The sequence below is a fragment of the Hippichthys cyanospilos genome, chromosome 13, assembly GCF_059441005.1.
Source record: "Hippichthys cyanospilos isolate Australia breed blue-spotted pipefish chromosome 13, RoL_Hcya_1.0, whole genome shotgun sequence".
Lineage (NCBI taxonomy): Eukaryota > Metazoa > Chordata > Actinopteri > Syngnathiformes > Syngnathidae > Hippichthys > Hippichthys cyanospilos.
The window spans coordinates 3807816-3825986 of NC_142381.1; the positions used below are offsets into that span (position 1 = coordinate 3807816).

General features: G+C 41.8%; 2 protein-coding genes across 2 annotated transcripts; both read right to left on the bottom strand.

Moving 5' to 3' along the window:
- Positions 1–585: 585 nt before the first annotated feature.
- Positions 586–7675, bottom strand: syvn1 (synovial apoptosis inhibitor 1, synoviolin). The gene is made up of 16 exons (XM_088430783.1): positions 7481–7675; positions 5732–5883; positions 5536–5628; positions 5251–5403; positions 5013–5061; positions 4282–4385; positions 4063–4189; positions 3884–3983; positions 2993–3058; positions 2575–2691; positions 2265–2422; positions 2054–2194; positions 1850–1990; positions 1576–1759; positions 1382–1500; positions 586–1302 (listed from the first exon to the last, which is right to left on the bottom strand). Exons 2-16 carry the CDS (start codon positions 5861–5863, stop codon positions 1127–1129), a joined length of 1860 nt encoding a protein of 619 aa, XP_088286909.1. The 5' UTR covers positions 5864–5883; positions 7481–7675; the 3' UTR covers positions 586–1126.
- A 989-nt stretch (positions 7676–8664) lies between these two features.
- Positions 8665–17719, bottom strand: smad5 (SMAD family member 5). The gene is made up of 7 exons (XM_088430791.1): positions 17566–17719; positions 14025–14811; positions 12797–13084; positions 11923–12030; positions 11617–11838; positions 11295–11551; positions 8665–9589 (listed from the first exon to the last, which is right to left on the bottom strand). Exons 2-7 carry the CDS (start codon positions 14425–14427, stop codon positions 9446–9448), a joined length of 1422 nt encoding a protein of 473 aa, XP_088286917.1. The 5' UTR covers positions 14428–14811; positions 17566–17719; the 3' UTR covers positions 8665–9445.
- Positions 17720–18171: the final 452 nt, after the last annotated feature.

Below are 18171 nucleotides of genomic sequence, written 5' to 3' on the forward strand. Positions count from 1 at the left end.
ATTGATACTCGCTGTTTTCCTTCGAATGGACTGACAATGTTGAGAACCGGTAAGAGCGTAAGGACAACGCGCCATTTTTTAAATATATTTTTGAAGAAATGTGGTTAAAAGTAATCACGGTTCAATTGTTTTTACTCCTTAAATGTCATATTGTGTGATAATTGGGCATGAGAATGCTAGCTTTTGATAAAGACTAGGCGAATGCTAATAGCTCTGCTAGCACATGTACTACTTGTGTTGTTCATTATGGCGCTAGCTAACTTAAAATGCTATCATTGGTACTATAAGATTTAATAACTTTCAAATTAAGATCCTTAATATTTGAGGATACGATTAGGAGTGTCTTTTTGCCACTTTAGTCCCTGTTGGATTTAAACTGCCTCAGGTCTTAACTACGTGCCAAGCGGCCAGATCAAGCCTGCCGCACTTTTGTGGTCAAAGCAAATACTTGAGAATCCATAATTGCAATTTGACCTGTGATAAAATTATTCTTCCATCAGTCCTCAAAATGCCAAAACGGTTAGCACCTTTCATTCTCATTTTATTGATAAACCTCTTGGAATTAACTTTGAACATAGCCTAAAAGAAAATGTCACACTGTTTATTCACCTTTATGTACAGATCACCCTAATAAAACTCTATACAGTATGTACACATTCAAATCTGTTCAATATTGAAAAAAACAGGACACAAAGAGTGCTGATCTGTAAAGGGGTGAAAATATGTCGATTCATTTTCCTTCGAGATCCGCTAAGATCACTGTGTTGTGTAACAAGCGACAAATCTACTGAAGCCAGCTGGTTAAAGGGGAAAAAAAAGCCCGCAGGCATCGAGCCCAATCATAGCCAAACTACCAAATACTAACCCAAACATTTTTTTGTCACCTAACTGAACAAACGCCTCTTTCTCACTTTACCATTGCCATCTGGCCATTCATTCACTATTCTTTGTCCTTAGTGAAACAATGAAAAAAAACATGCTATTATTTAGCCATATTCAGGAGTGGAAAAAGAACCCCTGGCATAACCCCCCTCCCCATCTTGAGTCCGACTCAAATTGGAAGTTGGGCACAGATAATCAATATTTAGATCTCCCGTCGGTCCGCAGCCATTTGCCTCCAATCGGCTCAATCGTCTGCTTGCGCAAGTGGTGCCGTTTCCAACTTGCGAAGCCGCCGCCGCCTCAGCTCAGCGGCGTTGGGTTCGCCGTCCTCCTCCTCTGATCCTTCATCCGCTTTGTTTCTTCTGTCGCCATCCCAAGAGGCGGAAGCGGATTCGGACGTTTGGGCTGGAGCTCCGCTCGCTTGGTCACAAAGAAGCGCATCACGTGATAAACGGGACGGAATCGTCAACTTGACAAGTTGTCGAGTGAAAGTTCTTACGGCTGAGTGAGGAGATTTTCTCCTGATTTGTCTCGCCCTCGCTCGCGCCGGCAGCGGGGAAGGAAGTGGAACGGTTTGTCCCGCTGGCTTCTCCCGTGCTGCTGTCAGACCTCGGAGGACTACGGAGTTAGAAAATGTTCTAGAACAGCTTCATCTATTGCCGTCGTAAAACTCGAAGTAGGAGTTCAGCTTACGTGAGCGTGGCGACAGTGCTGAGGTAATGGTGGATGTTGAGCATGGCCGCGTCTAGCAGGGTGTGGATATTTTGGAGACACTGCAGCCTGGCCTCCAGGCCACGGCGGCCTTCCGCCTCCAGCTCTCTCAGCTCCTCCTCAGACAGCTGCGACAGAGATGGAGGAGGCGGGGGCATCGACGACACTGAAGGCGCAAACAAGAGGGCCGTTTTGCACAACAATTCCATGAAAACTGGTCAGTGTTGCACTGTAGCTGCAAATACAAATAGCATACTGAAAGGAGGAGGTGGCGGGGGCAGCCACAGTGCAGTTGGGAAGGGAGGGGGAGGGATGGAGAATGGAAATCCCGGCATGGATGAACCAGGAGCGGCAGCTGTAGTCGGGTCCGCACTGGACGAAGGGGGCGGGCTGGAACCTGACAGAAACAAAGACACTCAGTAATACTGTCAATGTGGCTGCTTGACATCACGTGACCTACCAGCCGCCTGCGCCGCCTCCGTGTTGCCCTGCGGTGCATCGGCCGCGGCGGGGGCCGCGGCGGCCGGAGGAGGCATGCCAGGAAATGGACCCCAGAAAGGAAAGAGGCCCGGTGGGAAGCCGGGCAACATACCCGGGGCCACTAGAAAAGAATGCAACAATTTAATGCCAAATCTAAGTCTGAATGGAATTTTTGTTCCTCCATCATCTACCATTGACTGGCTGGGCAGCAGGAGCGTGCGCAGCTGCCGCTGGAGCGGGGGCTGCAGCCTGGGCTGGGTTAGGGGTCGGATTGTTGTTAGTCGCCCGGAGAACGTCCATGCGGCAGGTTGGGCACGTTTGCTGCCTCTGGAACCACGAACGCAGGCAACTGCATGCAGAGGCAAACACAAGCTATTGTTCTCAATAACTTCTTTTTGAATGTAAGCGGCAGTTGTATGCAAGGAACATTCTTTTGTCATTATTTATTACAAATTAATCAATACCATAACCGTATGATTCAAAGTATACTGTGAAATTTACCTGGAGTGGAAAATGTGATTGCAAGGTAGTTTCTTTGCTCCAGTGACCATTTCCTCCCGACAGATGATGCAAACGTTGTCAGAGGCCTGCAGATCTTCAGGGGTCGCGTCAGGGTACCTTGATGAGCAAACACAAAGTAAAAAAGGACACTGAATTGACTATTTTGGCTCTTAAGTAAATTACATTTAGTTGACAAAATAGTGATGCAAGCATTTGTCTGTACGGATAAGCCTCTTTTGGCAAAAAAAGAAACACGCACTCTACATCTTTTCCCCATACCACACATATTTTATTTCAACTAGGGGAAGAAAAAGCTTCGTATGCTCTAAAATTTTAGCTTGCACGTAAGAGCATTCAATTTTTCAAGCCACCCGCATTTACAAAATAACATCCCTGAGTCAGAGATTGCTTTACTCACAGTGTGTTCATGTTGCGGATAGCTCTCCGAGACATTATCGCATCAATCACAGCTTTCTTGAATTGTCTGAAAGGTGAAAACACACGCAATACAAAAAAACATGCCAAGTCAAAGGTGGAAATAAGCGTAAATGAGATTAAAAGTTGTTTTGACTAGGTTTTAACTAAATGAATTGTTCAGTGACCACCTTGTAAGGCAAAATGCTTCCATGAAAATCACATTTCCTCATTCAAACAAATACAATTAATTCATTCCCTCCCCAAAATATGATAGACCGATGGGCAGCTCCCTTTTTTGTGAATTAAATCTGATAACAATCAAGCGATCCCTTTAAAATTCTTAACTTGGGGAAGCAGTTGTTTATATGATTTGAACTATTTGATTTTTCTAGGTTTACAAAAGATTCTGTTGACACTAGAAAAACACTGCACTTTTTGTTTGACATTAAAATAAAAATAAGTTGAAATTTTAACATTTCTTGTTGAAGAACTTATTTTATTGCTGGAGTTTTCATATAACTTTCAAGATGTGCTGATGATGGTGGGAGCTAACTGAGCTTTTTGTTCAGATTTGGAAAGATGTCTAAATTTAAAAAATAATAGCATAATGCAAATCTGAAAAGTTGGTTTTCATAAAGTATGCTTCAAACCATTTCAACCACATGTTGTTTGATGACAATATTTTCCGCTTTACTGAAAATGAATGTTGACTCCAAATATCAGCTTCCTTTGTCTAATAATCAATATTGGCCTTAAAAAAAAAAAAAAAAAAAAAAATCAGAAAGGTTGCACCAGAGATGAAAATCTGTTCTCTATTGTCATCACCTGGATTAAAAAAAAAAAAAAAAAAAAAAAAAAAAGTATAGATGTATGAAGTGTATAGGTTCCTCACCTCATAGCCAGATACATGGGCCGGATGGCAAAAAGGGGGAAAGTGTGAACCTTCATCATAATGCTCATAAAGGCAATGTACAGGAGAACTTTGATGAAACCTGAAAAAGACAATTATGCATGATCATTAAACCAATATATAATAAACAACTTTTGCGATGTAAAAAGCACACAGTTTACCAGTGAGGAGCTCTGTGTAGAGCATGTAGACAGCCTTGTTGTCCCAGGGATTTTCACTTTGCAAGTCAACAGTGTGCAGGATGTACTTAATGAACATGGTCAAGACCATGGTCAACAGGATGGCGTACTGAAGTGTGCAAAAATGGCACATTTTAATTTAGCAAGCACATCATGTTCAAATCTAATTTTCTGGTTGTTTTTTTTTGTAAGTTGACTAACCTCAAAGCCAAAAACAAGCTGCACGGAGGCCCCCCGGGTGATAATGCTTTGACACGCGTGGTAAACAAAAAGGAAGTCCAAGATTCCCAGGAGCCCCATGAGTGCTGGAGATCGGCAGAAATGAGAATCCTAAATTCTAAAATGTTCACGCAAAGGTAGCTTGACAGTGAAATGCATACGGTGGCTTGTCATTAAACTAAAAGCGTAACTTAAGAGCGAAAGTGTATATATTCGGTTTTGCAATAGAGAATGACAAGAAAGGGCAAGTCGATCCAAAATGATATGTGATCCCGCCAGTGTAAACACAACATTCTGATTAATATTATGAATTAAGCAACAAAATTCACCTGTTTTATCCATTTCAGGGGGAGCGGCCCATTTGCCGCTTGCTTGCTGTCGATTGAAAATGACATTGCAGTTGCCAGGGGCTCTGGTAACGACCAATTACGGTTCAGCTCAGACAACAGGTGAGCTGGGATTGGTCATTACCTGAGCATCTGTGATGTCATTTTCAAGCTAAGTGGCAAAATGGCTGCACCAAGATGGATAAAAACAGGTGGATTTTGCTGCTTAATTCATATTCCACAAAGTCAGTCAGTGCCCTGTTTCGACTAGCGGGGTCACATATATTTTTTTAAAAGATTTTTGCGGGGGCGTTGACGTCCCCTTTAAAAAAAAAAAAAAATTACATCTTCGCAAAGAACATCTTCGCTGACAGGGCGTGTACTTACATAACACTCGAAAGTGAAAAAGACAGGATATGTTTGGACTTCGTTCCATCTAAAAGAACAGAGAGAAAATTAAAAACATGCATCATTTCTGAAACACGTAGTTTCATATTCCATTATTCAAAATACAATCATCTTTTTACCGTGTATTTTTTCCAAATTCAACACCGTCTTCCAGTGTACTTTTAAGAGCAACACCTTATGTCTATGACAGATGACAGAATTCTCTGAGATCACTTACAAAGTCCACGCGGTCCTCAGCCAACCAGTGGAAGCACTTTAGGAAGACCAGAAGGGTGAAAAGGGCAACAAAGCGTGGGGAAAAGTCATCCCTGAATACAGTGAAGGCCAGGCACGTTTCGGTCACTGCGTACCAGGAACGCTCAATGAGATGCTGATCGGAGAGAGAAATCAATGGCACCAGTTTTATTTTTAACAACAAAAATCGTGCATTTGTTTCTATACTGTCGTTTGACAATATCTACTAAACATGAACTTAAATATGTCATCCATATATTCGACCAACCTCCATTTCTGCAGCTCTTAGTTGTCCAAAAAACACTTTCCTCATGAATTTTCCCAGAAGAAACACCAACACAAAAGCCTGAATGTACAACACCTACAAAAACACATTAAAAAAAAGTAATTGCTTGATGAACCTGTCACCCATTAAGACACCAATAAATTAAATTAAATTGTATTTTACTCGAGCATCGCCTTACCGCCATGCTGGGGCTGCTTTTGGTGAGGTAGACGACAGTTGGGTAAAATTGGTGTTTGAGGAGGTAAGCGTGCACCACCACGGCACCGGTCAATGCCAGACTGGTGACGGTTACCAAGGTTGCCCGCACCATGTTGGACTCAAGTGCAGCTTCTGGAGTCAAAATTGCAGAATGTAATGTTTTCATTCGTAGATTTGATTTATTGAACATATAAACACAATACAACAGGAAATGGGGGGGGGCAACAATAGATATAACAGTTCAGTAATTTACATGTTCAAAAGGTGTAAGAAGAAGTTCAAGAACTTGTTGGGTCCTACCCCTTATTTTCGCTAAATTGTTACATTATATTTAAAGGGACCATATTTAAGTATTTTCCACAGTGTAACATGTGCATATAACTCATGTTTGGTGCATTGGCGGTTTCATTTCTTATTAAATATGAGTTTTATGGTGCCGATCATGCTAACCAGGAAGAGAAACTGCTCATTTGCTCTTACCGTGTAGCTGCCACACCCCCTTGCAGCTGGCCGGCTGCGAAACATTTATCCATCCCTCATCCTGACCTATTGTCCTCATGAGGCTTGTGGCAGATTAAGACTACTCCAACAGCATGGATAACGGGGCCAAAAACTGGCGTTTTACTGATATTAAAATGCAAAGCGGTGTCCCTACACCGCTCTAACTAACAAGCGTTCCTTCTATCAAATCAGTCCTCGTGGGTCTGCAGGTTAATCATTCAGTTCCGGTGTTGATTGTCCAGCTGTATGCTCATTTTGGCCACCTCAGCGTTTGTAAAACATTGTAGCTAATAAATGAAACGTTGGTGCTTGCCTGGCCGACTCGGTGAAAAATCTCCCTCCTCAGCTATGGAACCAAAACAAAACTAAGACGTGGATAAGGTCTGTGTTTTTTCTTGCACACTCGGGGAGTTGAGAATTGCTCCTGTTTCGCTCCTGTCGTTATAAGCCACCTTCAAGACGTTTTTATTTGCACTGGTGGGGCCGCTGTGAGAGCGCAGAATAAGCAAAGAATGCGAAGAAATGCATCAATAAAACAAAATAATACTTTTGGGGTGTTTTGGGTGAGAAATCAACATTGGAACAAAATCAACTCTTATCCTCTAGAAAGTTGAGTTTTCATGTGACGGCCCCTTTAAACACTAGTTAAAACTATATAGAGGTATTAAGGTTACTCTATCACGTTTTCAATTCATATTTAAATTTTCAAATTCATGTTTTTGTGTAACTGAGATACCTGTTGATTTGCGTTATGGCTGTAATTAATTCGTATCATTACGTCCGTTATGTAGTTTTTCAGATATTCAGTAATACTAGTAAAATCTCAACCCCTATTGGCCCTTTTTAATAAGTCATACATTTTTTAACATTTGTCACGTAAAAATGATATGATTATCAACACATGTCAAAGATCTGCCTGATAAATGGTGGTTACATGCAAACAATCTTGTACGCAAATACACGACAACATTTTGGTAAAATCTCGATTTACTTAATTTAGGAAGCAACATTTTGAACAATTAGATCGTCCTAAGCTTAGGTACAGACATATAAAATAACGACGGAAAATATGCAATCGTCAAATCTTGCACGTTGAATTAAGTGACGTGTATTTATGTCGTAAAGTAACACAAACTGCAGGCAATCAATCAGATGTTTAGCTAATGCCAGCTAACATGAGCTAGCTTAGCCGGTAGCATTACAGCTGTCAGTGCTCTTCGGAACTCACCGAACCCAAGTATACGGAAGACTCACTCCTTGCTTGCAAGAAGAGTGTTTCCTCGTTTCCAAAGGTGTATACGTCTTCAGAAATCACTTCATTTCGAAAATTGAAAGCAGCCTTCCAGTGATATTTCTGGTTCTCGCCCCTCTTGTTCAGGCTACGTGTTTATCTTTGGCTTGCTGTCTGGCAGCCACATCACATCCGGCTTTTACGGTAACTCGACGCAACAATAAATGAAGTAATGCTATTACGCCCTTCGACGACAACTATTAGTTTCTACGGATAATCAAAAATCGACACAACGTGTAAGGCAGTTTGGTGTTCTATTTACAAAAATTTAGAGTTCTGGTTATGGTACAATGGATAAACGTCAAAACTTGTTTTATGGGCATTACGGTACACCTCGACGTGGACCAATGGGAAGTTACCACTCTACAGTTGACGTTAAATCAAAATAAGATATTACAACACGATTGTGTGCAAGTACTCGTCATTTTTTTATCTTTTAAGTAAGCACTTAGTGGTCAAATTATGAGGCAGGCTCTTTATGAGCTCAATCGATTAGAACGTTACTCTGTGAACGTGTAGTCAACACCAACTTACCTTGCATTTGGACCCGGTACAAAATTGGTTTAACGCAGCAACGTAGTCAAATATAATCACTAAAGGTCAATACAGGAAAATATATCGCAGCCGAGAATATTTTACCTTTTGGCTTTGACTTGAATGGTGGTTGATTCCCCCCAACGACTTGTGTGAAAATTTACTTTTTTAGTTCCTTACCCCTCACGTGTCCACTGTTGTCCATTGTGACTCAACAAGACGGCATTTTAATTGCATCCCCACCCACTGAAACACATCATTTGAAGGACCAGATGTCCTCACCTGAGCACACTAGTTTACTTAATGAGTTAGCTCAAATGAATGAGTCTCAGGACTATATACAGTATACCCTTCCAAAACCCATCGTTTTCTATATGAGCAATGTGATAGTCAAATCGGTAGGTTTCAGTTCCTCAAAACCATGACGGGGCCAAATTAAAACGAAAATAGATTGCTAAATCTGCAGTAATGGATTCTTATTTAAAAGTAAAGCAAAGATTTAGGGTCTCTTCAGCAAATGTAGTTAACCATATGAATTGAGTTTCCTTAAAAATCTTCTATTGGTAAATTAGAAATAAACCCAACACTTGATGTCTCAAGTTTATTTAAGAGGTAAACAAATACATGGTAACCAAATAACCGGTTTATTCAATAGAGCTAATGAAGTCATTCATCAACAGAATGTCTTGTAAGCCACGGCAGTACTTAATATACGCCTCCACATCTACATAATCCGAGTGCACAATATTAACAGAGTGGGTATGGAAGATGAAGTCACTCCTAAAATATCTATTGTAAGATTTGACTTGACTAGTTCTACTGCAACACGTGTAACATTGACAATGATGTTAAGCTCATGGCATGAAGAATTTATTCAACGATCCATTTCCCACATCAAAAACTATCGGATTAGAGAGGCAGTAGCTCAGTGTTCTTTCTACAATTAGCCACTAAAAGATTGACAATTGCAATGTCTGAGTCTTAAATTGTCATGTCTGCATTTTTTACATTGAGACATTTTGAATCAATTGTCGATTGCGCCACAACTCAGAACTAAACATACAGAGAAGTAAAAACAATTGGAGTAACCAATAGATGCAAAGAGATTAAAATTGCATGTATCCAAGGTGAAGACCATCGAATGACGTAGGCGTGGCATCACTGCCAGTTGGGGATTTCTTGTCTTTCTCCAAGTAACAGGAAAGATTTCAACAACAGATTGTGGCTGTAGCTGAGATCCAGTCCAATGTCCCTTCCCAAGTGTAAACAGTTCAGCCATTAAGACCACCTTAAATTAAAATTGCAGATAGAGGGGGCGGAAAATGAAGTGGGGAGGGGAAAAAAAAGTCTAATCCAAATTCTCTATTATTAGGACACAGAGGAGATTGGATTCAGGGGAGACCCCATCTGAGTCAGGACCTTGTCCAACCACTGCAGTGGCCCATGCAGGTGCACCTCAATCCAGCAGGGAGTGCTGGTGACATCCTGTCGGTGGTACTCTGCTCCCCAGCCCTGGACATACGGAACCAGGTAAGACAGATGAATTAGGTCATAATATGAAGACATTTATTTAAAGCAGTCAAATTTATGTGTCCCGAATCATCACGATTCCCCGATTTGGGTTTGTGTTGTTCTCATTTAATGGGTTTTGACCAGTTAAACAACTCAATCTTTTAGCTCTGGGTGCAGAGTGAGTGAACATCTCTCAGTTGGTCTGCATCTGGGTTGCCGTTTTCAAAATAACTCCTGGGGTGCTGTGTCTCTTTCTCGAAAGAGGCACAAGACTTTTCCGAATAGTGCCTAAATCTCCTCCTGAGACCCATCATACTCATTTGTAGCCATTGTTTGCAGTTTGCTTAATACAAAATGGACAAAGTTAAATGCATCCAAACCAAAGAGCTGACCTGTCACTGGAAACACCAGAATGTCCTTAACTGAAACAACTCAGACTTTGTAGGCTTACTCAAGTCAGAAGCAGTAGAACCAAAACAAATGTACACTGCAGTGGACACTGATGAATAGACTGAATGGCAGTAAGGTGTACTGTGCCTCAGAACATGATGCGTCCCATTATCATATCTGCTTTTCACTTGATGGTGGTTACTGTTTGAGAACTCGACTGACTTTTCACTACTTCTTGCCATTGTGGACAAACAGCTCAGTCTTTGTATTGTCCAACTATAAAAAGGTATTTATAAAGCATTTGGTCTTCCTTGTGGACAGCTGCAATTTTTCAGTGACGTATGAAGGTTTCGATTTCCAAAGCAGGGCATTCTGTCTTTGTAGGCACTCTCTCAGTCCACAGCAATGAATAACTTGATTCACTGCATACAGTAACACTTGTGTTCCAGCAGTTTGCACTTCATAGACAAACCCGAGGCCTGGTAGTTCCAAAGTTGTTCCTGAACATCTTAACCAATTTCCTTTCATCTGCTGGTGACAGTTCCCAGATTGTGACAAATTGGAGACATGTAAAACTGTTGAACTGATCTTGGAATGAGAATGTCCTTAGAAATGACTCCAAAGCATTTTCTCAACTTGTGTCGCTAAAATTCTCCTCCTCCAAGAAAAAAATGTTCACCTTATTTTTTTCTTGCCCAGAAAAAAATTGCAACGGTTGTAAATGCGCCGCATGATAGAAAAACACGCTTGAAACGTGGTGAGAAGACCAACTTTAAAATAAACGTTAATTCACAACTTCACTAAATAATTCATGGCCACAAATGCCTTGGTAGAGTTTTGTTTTGTTGTTACTGGCAGCGTGTCGCAGTTTAAGAGCTTGGCTAGTCTTTCTACTGCAACTGTTGCTCGCACCTCCCCTTACAAACAACACTACGTTGTTCTGAAATCACATTCAATTGCCAATTCATGGCGCTAACAAACTACTAATTGCGATGATAGACATGTTGCCAGCGTTTACCAGTGCCTCAGGCTGTGTTATCGCTGCTTCTAGCATAAATTAGCCGCCTGCTATCAGTGCAGACGCCAACAGCCCGACAAAGTTGCCGTTTCTACTGATCACATTTTAGCAAACCATGCTGACTCAAACGTGCATTTTAATCTTAGACGAAAATTCAAGAGCAGAAATTTAACTGGAGGAGGAAAATTGTGTGTTGCTAAGTGCGGCTGAAAGTTAAAAAAGTGGATCAAAAATGTATACAACTTGATCATTCATAACTAAGTGGATTTTTATCATGGTTTAGCGTGATGATCATACCTTAACAAAGCTCATCCTGATGGTGCACATTTTGGTAAGCTCATAAACGGCCTCGAAGCCATGGTTGACAGACTGAGCCAGAAGTTGAGCAAACTCCTGGTTGTTGAAGATCTTCAGGCTGCAGCCACTTGGGATCTTACAGACAGTGGTGGGATGGAAGCCATGATGGTAGTTGCAGTTGCGGCTCTGGACGAAAATGCTGGTGTCACTGAGGCACTCGGCGTACACTTCGCCGCCGACGTAGTACAGGTGAACACCTGGTGGAAGACGCAACTGATCGTTAAGAGTTTCATCAAAGGCTTTGAACCGCTGTTGGTCGTACCTTTGCCAATGTGCCGCCGGGTGTTCTCAATCGTGGAGTTGCGATTGACATTGGACAAGAGCCCAAGGCAGAAGCGGTTCTTGTTATTTGACGGATCGGTGAAGCCGTCCACGAGCACGCTGGTCGATGAGGCGTGGTAAGCCTCACCCACACGATTGTTGAGTTCATAGTAGACGATAGAGCACCAGTGACTCGGTTCCTCGTACTCCACGGGCTGCACGTCTAAAATAGAAACCGTAGCGTTACACACATGCTATTCATTTAAACTACGGGCAAAGAAATAGTCATTTTGACTATGTTACCCACCTCCTCGGACCATATTCTGTGGTCCGAGGCTGCTGCTTGTTTCCATGGACTGGCTCTCCTGGCCCAGTTGCTCATCGGGAGGCATGTATGCTGGAGGTGGGGTGTCAGCTGGGACAAGCGAGGGTGAGTGATAGAGCGGTCAGTGAGGATGAGCCAGTTGCTACCGGTAAATGTTTGGTCTTGCGCGAAAACACACACCAGATCCGAACAATCATCATACTATCAGTCCCACAGAAAGGTGTCAGATTTCGCAAGTCCCAGTCTGCCGAGCAGCCACATGCCAACTATTCCCGACAGAGATGCAATATGAACTGTTTGTATCGACAGACGGACCACCTTTTTCAAGCTTTACTAAGAAAACGTGAGACTGCAAAATAGATGGTTCAGTCCACACGTGTCCACGTTTAAGATTTAAATATTGTTTTGATTCACAAACTGGGCTTCAAGTTTGTGAACATTATATATGGGATCCGGGATGCAACCAATGTTATGTCAATAAGTAATTAGTCAATTTTGTCGCCTGATCTAGGAAGCTAAAACCTTTTTAATTTACATCCCTTTTATTAAAATATTAAAAATTGATTGTTGTGGTCCATAACAGGAAAAAAAAGCGTCGGTTTGTAGATTATTTCTTTGGATTGAACACAATTATAATTAGTTTGTTTCATGAATAACTAAAGCAATTTGATAACTGTCAAGAGGAGAAAATTCTGAGGTTTTGAGCAATTATGGGTCTTTAAATGACAAACAAATGATCAAAAATAACTTGATTGTATAATCTTGTCAAATCATTGCAATTCTAATTTCAACCGTCAAATAGTGAGTGTAAAGTACTTTAAAGCATTGCAACACAGACATTTCAGCACCCATTTACCTGGGAGCTGGAATGGACTGGAGGGCCCCGAGCTGGCAGGAGAGTTGGGATAAGTACCACTGCTGGCTGGAGAGGGAGGATAGGGAGAGTTGGGAGAGATGGGAAACGAGCCTCCGCCACCCCCACCGCCGGTGCCGTTGCCCCCACTGTGTGGTTGCTGGAAGGATTCGGGAAAGGTGGCGTTCAGGGGCATGTGCGGCTCGTTGTGGGTCAGGTTGCGGAACTGGACAAGCAAGCTGTGCTGTGGGTTGAACTCGCTGTGGCGCGGTACCAAAACAGGAGGGAGCACTAGATGGCAGATCCAACAAAAAGGGGGAAGAACGGTTATTCTGATAGGCCAGTGGTTCGCAACATTTTTTTTTTTTTTTCTCAAACCAGGGCAAAACTTTTTTGGGGTGCAGTGGTGGGATACAAAACAGATACAAAGTCTGTAGTGCAATCTCTGTCTGATTCAACAAAATTTGGAACTACATGTAGTGGTAGTTCGAGGTGTACGTTTTTCAGCAGTGTCTCTATTGATAATCACATCCACATAAAAATAAAAGACTTGCAGAAGAGTCATTAACAAAATAGCAGGCTTCATGTTCCAATTAATTTGCTCTTAATTTCAAAAGAAAAATGTAGTGTTCCTGCCACAGTGTTAAAAAAAGCAATCACATTTGCTGATACCTGTAGAAATGCAGTTAAATTTTAAGTGCCTTCACTTAACCCAATTTTAGAAGCACTGTTGTAATAGATTAGCAGCTGCAGATTTGACTAAAATTTTAGAAAACACCCTAATGGAATCGCTTGCGAGATTATATGACTTGTGTTTTATGCCTGGGTTATAGATCAGAAACCATAAAAGACACTGTGAAAAAGAAAAAAAATCTGGGGCTAATGAAAATGTGTATGCTTAAATATTGATCAGATACTCCAAGTAGGGATCCTGATTAATGGCCCGAGCGAGCTAATGTGTGATGCACTTTGAGATGTTTCCAAAGACACTCTCTCATGCCACACCCTTCTGGAGTCTCAGAGGCACATCATCTAATAAGAGCTCGTCCTATCGATTTTCTGTGCAATGGAGGGAGCGGCTGAGCAGGCCAGACCACTTCTGTGCATTTGCACGCCAAGGGTGAATGTGAAGGTTTATAATTCGTCATGGTCCACACACGGACACAATAGCACAGCATTTGAATCTACAAAACCTTTCAAGAAATCCTAGGCGACCTGAAAGTGTGCTTACCAGGACTCTCCACTCGCTTGTAGTGATACGGGTTAATGCAGACCTCTTTCTGTTTGGAGCCAAACGGATACTCGCACACCTCCAGGGGCTTGAGCTCATGATGGGATTGCAGGTCTGGCCAGCGCCACACCCGGCAGTATATTACATGTGGCAGACCTTTGCGGTGCGAAACCTGGAGTCGGCCGTCCAGCGATCGAGGAATGGTCACACATTTGCTGGGTTGTCCTGGGCAGCTGAGGGCTTTCTCCAGGTCCTCCATTGCCCCTTTCTTCTTCTTCAGCTTTTTCACAAGAGCGTCCACGGCCTTTTCCGCCCACTTCTCCTCTTCATCTCCTTGCTTCCAGCCCAGCAGGCGCTTGACCGCTGGACTCGTAAATGAAAAAAGACTGGACATGGAAGTCATGCTGGAAACCAGGGCAGGTCAACAGGGAGAAAGTCTGCAGAGGGATCACGAGGTTCTCAAGGCCCTCGTTGAGAGTGCGCGTACAACTCGATCGGAGGGTGAGATGGGGAAGAGAAGAGGCAGGGGCCTTGTCTGACCAAGCACAGGAAGGAGGGGAGGGAGAGGAGTCAGCGAGCAGGACGCAGCTGCTGCTGCTCAGGAAGGGCCCTGCAGCAAGCTGTCCGGAGTAGGGTCACAGCCGCCGATGGAAGGAGGGAAGGGGTGGGGTCACGCCGAGAGAAGAGCAAGGCCGCTGTCCGACAGACAGGCTGAAGCAGCTTGCAGTGCTTCCAGTCAACATCCAGCTCCTTCGCGCTTGCCACGTGCTTTTAATCCATCAGACGCCTGCAAAAAATATCCCATACGTTTACCATGTGAAATATTCCCTGATTATTTGACAAACAGCCAAGCACTAGCAGCATACTTGGTCAAATTTCAGAGAGACAAACCATACCTAACAATGCAACTCACTGTCTTTGTCAAGTATTTCATTTTTCTTACATCGCATTTTTATCTCTAATAGCCTTGGCAAAACTTGAAAGACTATCCGGTAGATTGCTTCTGCAAAGCAACAACTCAAGTTTGAACATGTTGAATTGATATATTAAAAAGTAGCATGGAAGCTTTAAACACATCAAAAGCGAAAAAAAAAATACAAATATATCTTTGTTCATCTTAGAGCTGGGCATTAAACCAAATTAATTTGTTTGACCATTAAAAATAAATCTACCATTGAAAATTTGTGAAATTGTAAAAAAAGAATGCTGACTGGGTGGGTTACAAGACGTGTTTATTTTACTGTAGTTACTTTTTAATCGTAGTATTTGACAAATAATATGCAATATATCAATAGCTACAGTATTTGTGCTCAAGCTATGAATGTTGAGTTTGTTAAAACTGATTCAAAACTCATACGTTACTGTCGCCTATATATTTCACACGATTTTATTATATATTAAAAAAAAAAAACTGGATTTTTGAGCTGATCACCAATCAGAAAATTTAACAAAAAACATTTTAGTAAAATGGGGATGGATACGTATGGATTCCATGTATTTGTATTGGGCTAATAACTGGTTATATTTCAAGGAATTGGTAATCAGAATAGCAGCTGAATCTAGCATCGGCATCTCTCTTGTAGCAGTTTTACAAAAACAAATCGGAAATGAAAAATTTGAAGAATAAAAAATGGCAATAATTGCATGCAATTTTAAGGAATCATTATATTAGATTGGATGTGTGTTCAAAATTATCTTTCAGTGTTTCTTTCTTGGTATCGGTGACTAAAGAGTGGAGTACTCATACTGGTATTGATCTGAAAAATATATGCGATACCTCATGCGATTGACCAATATAGCTTTAGAAAGACATTGATTGACTGTAATGCTAAAAGAGCAATGATTAATCAACAGCTGATTACTACATTCATGTAAATATACTTTTGACACTTAATCGGCCAAGTCATAAAAAAATAACTGTTGGAACATTTTTTTCACTGCCAATTCGATTTTTGTTTAATAAAGGGAAAAGGAAAAAACAAACCCATTCATTAAGAAGTCCTATTCATCGATTTATCAACCAAATAATTTGTAGCCCTACTGTATATTAGACCAGCAAATAGCCCAAATTTAACTTTCATCGATGCCCCACTGCAAATGCTTTGGGGGGAAAATAACAACTGTGTTTAGATTCTACAAATGTCAACTATTTGGAAGTCAGTCTACATCAAACACAGATTGAGTTCAACTTCAAGGTTCCACTGTATGAGGCGCTGATAAATGATGCAGATTTAGCAAACAATCAAACGTGTAGCCTTCAGCTGCCGTCTGGGGGCTTGTGAAAGCCATCCTGCTAGAAAAGGATGTAACCACCAAAAGCTGTTTCCTGCTTCAATCCCTCCCTTACAGCACACAGCTGTCCACGCTTCATTGTTCTACATTCACACACAAAAATGTTGGAAAAGCTCCAATGGGCACGGAGGCATACACATGATATTACTGGCCCATAAAAATATATATATATATATATATATATATATATATATATATATATATATATATATATATATATATATATATATATTCCCTTTCGTAACATTCACCAAATTGATCGAACATTCAGTCAGTTTTACTCACGTCACGCCTATTTGTGATTCATGGCTGATTCATCGTAGGTGAGCTATGACGTTACAAATTTCGACATTAACACATTTCCGAATATTTTCTGTACGGGGATCGTTGATATGAGCCGTCTTAACATAACTACAGTGATGTGCATCTGGATGACCAACCTTGGAGATAAAACTCATCTTCTCTGCTTACTGATAACACTTCGCGCTGACTCCTTGAGTTTGCACCAGCAAACACTAAGGACCAAATTTACATTCCCTTTTCCTGCAGCATGATAATCATTTGCTCAATAATACTGTTGTTTTATTCAAAAAAGCAATTAGCTTGGTCCGCTGCATTACAGGTTAAAAGATAACCCTCAAATGTGAAAATTACGAAACGGACTCACTCAATTCTTCCATGTTTACAAAATGGACAATATGGAAGAACGATTTGGCGAGTGGTGGGGAGCACCCCCCACCCCTAGGAAGAGCGATTCACAGAAACGCAGCTCGCCTCACACAAATCCCGAACAGCTGTGAACAGATCACCCCAAAAGTTAATGCAACGCGAAGAAAGAAAAACACTCATCGGGATGTTCGTTTACACACAAGTGGACGCCAACTATGTCATGGTGCGAGAAAGCTATTTGCTAACTTAGCTTTGCTAACATTACAAAACTTACCAAGAAACTGGTTAAAAATCGCAAAACTCAAACTCCTCCCCATTGTCTCCTTTTGCGATCATTTCACTGTTTTGTACGAAGGGCAGCGAAGCGCAAACGCATAAAAAGACACACAGTAGTAAATCCTCCTTGTCTTCCCCCATTCCGTCAACTTTTTTGAACTTCACCAGCGAAGTTGAGCTATGCTAGCTGATAGCCTAGCTAACCCTCCCAGCGAAAGTGATCTCCGCGAACCGTGCAACTCCATTGAAATCTCCTTTACGAACATCACCGCATGCACGTTAAAAAAATACCCAGGCTACAAACCTCGGGTTGGGTTTCATCTAGTTTGTAGAGACAGTCGCGCGTTTGGTCCAACTTTTAGAAAGAAGGATTTTCTGCAAGTTTTCCGCCGCCTTCCGCGACACTCTCCCATGCCCTCCAGATCACGAAGACAAGTTGCATTGAAGGAGAGAAGAGGCGGGGTACATATCCCTCCGCCGTACTGGCGAACTAGTCCCTGCATTGACGTTCATTACGCCCGAATCAATCACCGCTACATATTAACTCACATGTTTGATGGGTTGAATTATTTGAACGCTACACATTTGTTTTCTATTCATAACGTGTCAGTTTCTTTTAATTCAAAATCCGAAAGTACACGAGAGCAGTCGGTGAACTGTCGACTTGTTTTGAACACGCTTTGATTGCATAATAAGGCGCAATATCATAAACTATACCAATCAAAATCGGATGATCGAATTCGAAATCATACTGGAAGCGTCTCCAAGGTTTCCGCGTATGAGGTCGGAATTCTTCCGCAGGTCGTGCTGCGGCTCTGGGACGCCTCATAAGTTGCTGGCTCCACTCTGTCTGGGGCTCTGTGGTTTGTTGTATATTGTTGTCCTTTGTTCCAAGCGCCACCGGCGACCG

Bases quoted from the DNA above. Each gene is read 5' to 3' on its own strand.
- syvn1 (XM_088430783.1), bottom strand. From the start codon at position 5,863: ATGGTGCGGGCAACCTTGGTAACCGTCACCAGTCTGGCATTGACCGGT. The intron at 2,423-2,574 runs GTAAATTTCACA...CTCTGCATGCAG, and splicing joins AATCACATTTTCCACTCCAG to TTGCCTGCGTTCGTGGTTCC. The intron at 1,303-1,381 runs GTAAGAACTTTC...TTTGTGACCAAG, and splicing joins GAAAATCTCCTCACTCAGCC to CGAGCGGAGCTCCAGCCCAA.
- smad5 (XM_088430791.1), bottom strand. From the start codon at position 14,427: ATGACTTCCATGTCCAGTCTTTTTTCATTTACGAGTCCAGCGGTCAAG. The intron at 11,839-11,922 runs GTGGGTAACATA...TTTCTATTTTAG, and splicing joins ACAGAATATGGTCCGAGGAG to ACGTGCAGCCCGTGGAGTAC. The intron at 9,590-11,294 runs GTATGATCATCA...CCGTATGTCCAG, and splicing joins TCAGGATGAGCTTTGTTAAG to GGCTGGGGAGCAGAGTACCA.